Source organism: Anneissia japonica, unplaced genomic scaffold (genome assembly GCF_011630105.1).
Source record: "Anneissia japonica isolate Jap-2015-1 unplaced genomic scaffold, ASM1163010v1 scaffold287762_len338049_cov154, whole genome shotgun sequence".
In the NCBI taxonomy this organism is placed as follows: domain Eukaryota; kingdom Metazoa; phylum Echinodermata; class Crinoidea; order Comatulida; family Comatulidae; genus Anneissia; species Anneissia japonica.
This window is the reverse complement of record NW_022736333.1, coordinates 289367-297975: the sequence shown is the minus strand read 5'-3', so window position 1 is coordinate 297975 and position 8609 is coordinate 289367. Positions and strand designations below refer to the sequence as shown.

The window sequence follows — 8609 nt, the reverse complement described above, 5'->3', positions numbered from 1 at the left end:
GTGTATATATATACGTATATATATATACATATATGTATATATATACATATATATATATATATATAAATATATATATATATACGTATATATACTTCTAAAAGTCGTGTATCATGCATAGGAACGTTGACGCCTGCAAGGCTCTGGTTCTTACTTTGAGACTGCTGTAGTTGTGATACAGTGATAAAAAAAAATAAATTAAGTGTCCCCTTAATAGGGGTTATTTGACAATTTGGCACACTCAGAAAGTGTCCCCATCCCCTTAATAGGGGTGTTACCTTAGTAGATGTCAGCCGTAGTGTTAAAAGATATATTGACCCTTGTTTCACAGAAAAGTGTCCCCTTAATAGGGGTGTCCCCTGAATAGGGGTGTCTCCCAAAGGAGGGGTTCTACTGAAAAAATACAACAGACTTGATTTTATTGAGAAAAATATACATTATCACTTTGTAAAATGTTTGCAATCAGCCTTTTTTTACAGTATTAATTGGTCAATGATGATGTCTTTTTTGTGCTTTTTATGTAAAGCAGCTACTCTCTCATTCCATCTTGGGATTTATGATCATTTTAATGCGTAAAGCAACTTTCAGAACTTTGTCCTAAGCATTCAATTATCATATTGTAAAAAGTACTTTTATAACTACATTGTGATCCAATTTTAGAAGAATAATTATTACGAAACAAAGCATCACATTGAACTATGAGACATTCTAATTTTATCACTACTAGTATTTGTTCAGTTTACGAGTCATGATTATGTTCATCATTGAATTGATTATTATAAAAGTCTATAAAATGGAATAGGAAAATGATCAGAACTTGCATGTGATTTGGATTTTAGTGTTTTTCTTAAGTAACATATATTGTTAACATGTGCGCTCAATCCGACGACACTTGCGTGTGTAGTTTGTTGTTCTAGTTATGTTTTTTACCTTAATATAGTGATTATTATAGCAGAAATGGAAGAAAAGATCAAACTATTAATAAATAAATAAAACAAACTTGATTTTATTATGAAAAATATACATTATCACTTTGTAAAACGTTTGCAATCAGACTTTTTATAATCCATTACAAACAAAGCATCACAATGAGAATAAGCTTGCTAATTAAAGATTCTGTAGAACTAGGAGAAATTATAATATCATCACTACTAGTATTTGTTCATGATTATGTTCATCATTAAATTGATTATTATACAAGTCTATAAAATGAAATAGGAAAGTGATAAAAACTTGCATCTAATCTGGATTTAATGTTTTTTCTTAAATAACTAACATATATTGCTATTGATATTTCTTCTGTGGTCTTGCAGGAAGAGTCCAGTTTCACTGCTGAAGTACATGCAAAACCAGAATTTCACAAATTCCTTATAGGACGAGGGGGTGCTAATATTCGTAGCGTTCGTGAAGAAACAGGTGCACGAATTGCATTCCCTTCTCCCAAGGATGATGACCAGCAAACTATTCAATTGATTGGCAAAAAAGATGCTGTAAAAAAAGCTAAAGAGAAATTGGATGTATTAATTAAAGATTTAGTAAGTAAAACTTACATTTCAATTCTTTATCTTTATTTGAAGCCTTCTCGTTGATAAGCTCATTAGAGGTGGTCATATTCTGAGTGTATATGAATGCATTTTCTGCTATTGATAGTAACATAATTAACCGGAGAATCAACTTAAATTACTGAATTTCAGTATTTTAATACCGTATCAGGTCTGATTCTGATAAGAAGTTGGTGCATTTTTTTATTCCAATTATTAGGAGAACATTGTGGAAGGAGAAATTGCGGTAGATCCTAAATTTCATAGACACTTTGTAGCAAGACGTGGACAAATTCTGCGAGAGATTGGAGACGAGTATGGAAATGTTCAAATCAGCTTTCCTCGTAATGGCTCCAAAAGTGACAAAGTCAGCATTAAGGGATCCAAAGACTGTGTTGAAGGAGCTAAACAACGCATTCTGGATATTGTTGAAGATTTGGTAAGAAATTTTGAATCATTGGTATATTTTCAGGCAATGGAAAGGAAAAAATAATAAGATGGATTACAGAAATGTAACCATTGCAATTTCTTCTTCATAAATAATGTTGGCAAGTATATTTAGGTTTGTATAATTTGTTTAGCTAATAATTCCTGAGCATAGTTAGTATCGTCTATGGCTGAATATTGGCATGTCATCTCTGTTATTGTAACTATATTTCAGGAATCTCAAGTGAGCATCGAGTGCATCATTCCTCAGCGATACCACCGTACAGTTATGGGAGCTAAAGGTTGCAGAGTTCAAGCTGTTACTGCCCAGTTTGAAGTTGGCATTAAATTTCCTGATCGCATACAGAATTCTGAGAGTAAGATGTGGTTTTGGTTTTCCAACCTCAAGGTTTGGGTTTCAACCCCTTGCTCTGCATTTTGCTTGTATCTTTGAGCAAGGCAATTTATCTGCGTTGCTTCTTTCCACCTAGGAATATAAATGGTTACCTGGTGGTGTTGACTGCTACTGCGTCAATATGGTAGCAACATTTAAGCATGTTGACCCAATGACCAGGGAAGACAAAGTGCTTTGTAACCTAAAGGAATTCTTTCATAATTTTGGAAAATTTAGGGGGGGGGGGAATGCAGACCTGTCCGTCCACCTCTTTAACCTGCCACTGAAATAAACAACAATGGCATATTGCTATAGTTATTTTTAATTATAAGAAACTGAAGGAGGTTAGCTTGCTCACCAAAGACAAGACAAAGTGGATTAAAATTAAGGACAACTGATTGCATTTGCAAGATTTTTTCCCTACTGAAGTTGCAGAACACACTATACAGTACTTAATATATTGAAGGTGAAATTAAAATATTCAATTAATTTTTAAATTATAGCCAATGGAGGAACTACTGAGGAAACACAAGTAAACGGTGATGCTAATAGTGAAACAAGCGAAGAAGACAAACCCAAGAAGAGTGATACTATTTTCATCACTGGCAAGAAAGAGAATTGTGAGAAAGCCAGAGATGCTCTATTGGTAAGCATTATTTTTTATAGGCTCATTTTTTGCAATTGATGTAATTGGTATTAACAGGTCTGTGTTTGCTTACTTACAGGCTCTTGTTCCTATTACTGAGGAAGTTGAAGTACCTTTTGATTACCATCGTTTTATTATTGGACAGAAGGGAGCCGGTGTACGACGTATGATGCAACAATTTGATGTAAGGTTTTCATTTAGTGCACTCTTGAGTTCACAATTGTATTCTACACTACAATTTTTGGATATGGTTTACAATACTTTCCATGATCTTTTTTAACAATGCTAGTTTTTCCGAATGATGACATAATTAATGTCAAAATATTACATCCCAACACGATGGCTTGTGTTTTGATGGTCTTGGTAATGAGGTAGATGTGTATTCTTTAACCAGTCATACGATTACTTCTTCCTTGTCTACAAGAGCCATTTTATATCATATACAAATACAAGGATAACTAGAGATACTATGTTCAATAGAACATGAACCCACTCATTTTTCAGGATTTGACCCAAGATGACTCCTGTGACTTCTGACCTCAAGCTGTGAACACCCCATGTTTGGTAGTCTGTCTAATGCAACTGGTCCAATTGTTTGTTACTAGCTATATTTGATAATTTTCACCCTAATGACCCTTGTGGCCCTTAATTGACATTGAGATCATGTCCTAAGTACAGTATCATCCATATTCAATTTGAGCAATATAAAAAATTATGGAAAGGACTGACCTATAGGGTAAAGAGTATTTTCTTTATGTTTAGAAGGTCGTAAGTGTCATTCCACGCAAATTTGAGCTCAATTGGGCTATTTTGAAAATTTGATCCTGATGATCCCTATGTGGCCTCTGATCCCAGACTAGGGTGTATGAAGTGTCTTAATGACCAAATTTGATTGAATTTGATCCATTCGTTTGCCATTACAGTCGACCTTCCCATTTACGTACACCTTGGGCTGAAAGCAGTTCGTAATTGAGAAAATTCGTAAATGAGAAGTTCGTAAGAATAGCGCCCTCAAGTTTAAAAACGCCAATTCTCAAACCTAATGCAGTGAATAATGATGAGTTTTACAAAAAACGTTTTGTAAATGTGCCTTTATAACATATATAGTGCATGGTTAGTGATTAAACTGCCATTAAAATTTGAAAGATTACCCTTGCAGGTTAATATTGCTATCCCTCCTGCCAATCAGCAGTGTAGCTTGGTAAAGGTTACTGGCCCTCCCAAGAATGTTGATGATGCTAAAAATGCACTTCTGGAACGTGTTAAAGAACTTGATGAAGAGAAGGAAGAAAGAGTAAGTAGGTTTTTAGTAGTTATAGAATATGTAAATGTGAATTAAATCTGCGTCTGGTCATCCAAGTACATAGCCAGTTTATGGAAAATCAAAGTTTGTGTTATGATTTAAGTAGCATTTATTACCCGTTCAATAATTCAGTGATGGATGCAGTAATAAAAGGACAAATTTATTTTTTAGATGTTGAGGAACTTTGAGGTGGTTGTGAATGTTAATCCAAAACATCACCCAAAGATCATTGGTCGGAAAGGAGCTGTTATCACCAAGATCAGGCAAGATCATGATGTCAATATTCAGTTTCCAGAGCGAGATGATACTGAACAAGATCGCATAGTTATAACTGGATATGAAGCAAAAGCACATGCTGCAAAAGATGCCATCTTAAAACTAGTGCAGGAGTTGGTGAGAATAATTTTTACAATGGATATTCTGCACACTTATCTCTACTCCATTATAAATTGTTCATGAAAACCTAAAAAAAAAAACGTTTTGTAAATGTACATTTATAACATGGATATATGTTATAAATGCATGGTTAGCGATTAAACTTATTTGGTATAATAAGTTTAATCGCTAACCATGCACTATATATATCCATGGTTAGCGATTAAACTTATTTGGTATAATTGAATTAATAGGAAGACCAAGTGAGCATAGAGGTAAAAATTGATCATCGCATCCATAGTCGTCTCATTGGAGGAAAGGGACGTGCAATACGCAAAGTGATGGATGACTTCAAGGTAGACATACGCTTTCCTCGTGCTAGTGATCCTGACCCAGATATAGTAACCATCACCGGCATGGAAGATGATGTGTATGATTGCAAGGATGAATTGTTGAACAAGGAGGAGGAGTATGTAAGTAAATTACTGTTAGAAGTACATAATTAATACATTAAAATGTTAGGTTGGCTTAGCCAGGGCTGGAAAAAGTGTATGACCGGCCCCGGAAGCATTTTTAGAAAAAAAAAAATTTGTCATTTAATGCATAGTTAAATTTAATAACATGAATCAACAATACTGTAAAATGGAACTTCCACAAAAATGTTAACCAGTGCCGATGTTAAGGCTGTAGCTAGCAGCGCTCCTGCCCTACCGCTCGGCCACTTGACTCGCCCGGAAAGCATTTGATCAAGCTAATTTTTATGGTCGGAGGCACAAAAATGTTTTTTCTAGGCTCAGTAAGCACATTGATACTGTGCAGCCCTTTTTCTTTTCATGTGTTTTTACTGTGATTCTTTATAGTAGAGCGACTAAGGTCGAATTTCAGGCAGAATCGTGCACTTCTGGAAAAAAGCATGAAACCCACAGTGATACTATGACACCTGAAGATCATTAAAAAAAGTAGACCCCAAAAAATAACGCCTCCTAATGGCCACCATCTTGAAATCCAATATGGCCGCCAAAATATTTGATTTTAGCCAATATATTCATATCTACAGCACATGTCATTGCCAGTTGAAGATCATTCAATTCATGTTTTCATTATCTAGGAGTGTCATGCAATCATCAGAAATTATGTCAGATGGCGCCGCCATATTGGATTTCAAGATGGCCGCCAAATTAATGATATTTTTTTCAATGTTCACATCTACAGTACCTAGCACTGTCAATCAAAGACCATTGCCCATGTTTTCGATATCAAGGACTAACATGCAGCCATCAGAAATTATGTCAGAATGCCACCATTAAATTTCAAGATTGCTGCCATACTAGATTTCAAGATGGCCGCCAAATTAATTATTGATAATGTTGTAAATATCGTCATATTTGCAACACCTAGCACTGTCAAAGATAGCACTTTCAAAGATCTCTACTCATGTTTTTGATCCAGGAGTATCATGCAGATATCAGAAATTATGTCAGAAGGCGCCATATTGAATTTCAAGATGGCTGCCATATTGTATATCTAGATGGCAACCAAAATTTTTAATTTTTCCCCATATTTACATATGTAAAATACCAGCACAGTGAATCAAGATTGTGTATATGTATAATTAGGGATATCATGCAATCATCAAACATTTCATAATAGTGAGACCTGCCTATGGCAGTAAAGTAACACCATTTAGAAAGAAGACAGACAACTGCCACTTTGAATTTCAGAGTGATTGCGAATAAAGAAAGGTACATGAAAGAAATGGAAATTTAAAAAATTAATAGAAAACAGTTAAGGAATAACAAATTGGTAATCAATCAAAAGTAATGAAAATAAAAAAGTAAGTAAATAACTGCTTTGTATGGTATGAGTGCAAGTGCAGAGGGAGAGAGATAGATGCAGATATTTAACATCGTTTATATTAAAGCTAGTTTTAGCATAAATGAAATTATGTAAACATAAATCAAATATTCAAATTAATGGTGTGAAGACACTAATATCGAATAGACCTCATGTCTATGAGATGGCTGATTATCATTTTCAAATGATATATATACATATGTAAATATTGAAAGGGAATGAAACGGAAAAGACAATCAAAGAAAGGAAAAGAAAAAACAGAAAGGAAAAGAAAAAACTGGAAAGGGAAAATAAATTTTAAAAAATAGAAAATGAATATAATGGAGAAGGTGAAAAGAATTAAAAGAAACATCAAGATAAATTAAGAAAAGTATATAGATAACTTTAGCATAAATGAAATTATGTAGACATAAATTAAATATCACATTCAAGTAATGGTATGAAGGCAATAATATCTCTTTTGTCTATGATTTCGCCTTAACGTCACCTTAGTTTCCCCTTAGCGACACTACTTTCGCCATAAGGTACTGTTTTTAACTCTCTTCATTGTTTTAGTTTCCCCCTATGGATACTTCTAACATATTAACATAGAACAATACTATGTGTACTCAATGCCCACAAAATCGAATTTCACGCAAAACCGAACATTTTCTTAAGTCTCAAACTCATTCCTATTCTTCTTTTAATAAAATACTTTTCGAAAACATGAACTCCCTATTCCAAATCTCGGACAGTAACACTCACTCGAAAAACCAGACGATAGTTTAATAGACATCTTTTAACGACAAGCATACCAGACGCTGTGAAAACGAGACGCTTAGCTATACTCGCATTGCCATGGAGATTATCTGTTGATTAACACGACACACCAGTAGACGTTTTCTTGATTAATTATGAAGTGAAATTTACGCATTCCAATGTTTTAATAAGTGTATATTCTTGCTTTTAATCCTTAAAAACCATTTGGAATCAACCTGCAATAAAGAGGGAACTCAACAAAGCAAGTTTCTACTGTTTACTCTGTGCAGTAGACGTCTAATTCAAATTCGTTAGATTCGTCGGTGTAAATTTCAAATGCACCTCATTCATTCTTTAAACTCAAGACGCTTTTCAAAACATGTTGCTAATTTAATTACGGAGGAAATTTGTAGAGAGAATAAAATGTAATTTGTTAGGTTTATTTAGATTTGACTCTAAAATATACCATGAGGGTTTTTTGTTTTTTGTTTTGTTTTATAAATTTGTTTAATTAAAAAATTCTTGATTACACCGAGCTTGTTACTGTCACGCACTATAAAACTTTGGGCGATCTGACGTCATCACAGCCGAAGCACATGTCTAGTCTGCAAAACATCCCACGAAAATGGACCAATTGGCGGGCAGGAAATGTTTTTGGAGGCGCGACCTGTTACTGTTTACAACTAGACTGCCGACCAGCAAGTGGCATTGCCCAACGAAGAATGTGTGCTTGGAAAAACATAATCAGACCTAAAGAAATGCACGCAAAAACAATATAAAAGTCGCATCAGTTTTATTGGTAATAATTAAATTTGCTGAGCAGTACAGCAAAACAACAGGTACTGTACGTATACTGTATTAAATAATGTGTTGATGCACTCAAAAGAATCCAGGGCTTTGATAAATTAATTAAATAGCTAGGCCCTGACTACAACAATATTGTTGAACTGGGTTCAGTACAAGTACAACTAAACTGGACGAAAAACTTAACATCGGTGCCGGTCCGGAGGGGTGTCTGTATTGTGAGAGTAGACTGCAACTTACGACATACGATCATGTGAGCCAAGTTCCACAGCGCGCTGTCTGAGATGTTAGTTTGACATGGCTAACTTGTTGCCGTACAACAAGGATTGAACTTCGTATTTTACCACGGCTGTGTATTTTCCCACGTGCGCTACTAAATTTGGGACTTCGACTTTTTGTTGTTGAAATTACTTTAAAATCGGCCTATCCGGACAGGAAAATTCCATCGATATAGCCAAAATTTGATTTATAAAAATTCGAAATAAACAAACAATTTACACAGTAATACATAGGAAAGAATTGGGACTTTTT

General features: G+C 34.4%; 1 protein-coding gene across 1 annotated transcript in view; it reads left to right on the top strand.

The window, feature by feature from the left end:
• Window positions 1–8609, top strand: part of LOC117116743 (vigilin-like) — a 50364-nt gene that overhangs the window by 39463 nt on the left and 2292 nt on the right. The window contains exons 15-22 of the mRNA XM_033260835.1: window positions 1311–1532; window positions 1759–1977; window positions 2200–2341; window positions 2862–3004; window positions 3084–3188; window positions 4164–4298; window positions 4479–4700; window positions 4937–5155. Of these exons, the coding sequence (XP_033116726.1) occupies window positions 1311–1532; window positions 1759–1977; window positions 2200–2341; window positions 2862–3004; window positions 3084–3188; window positions 4164–4298; window positions 4479–4700; window positions 4937–5155 (1407 nt within the window). The remainder of the gene's footprint in view (window positions 1–1310; window positions 1533–1758; window positions 1978–2199; window positions 2342–2861; window positions 3005–3083; window positions 3189–4163; window positions 4299–4478; window positions 4701–4936; window positions 5156–8609) is intronic.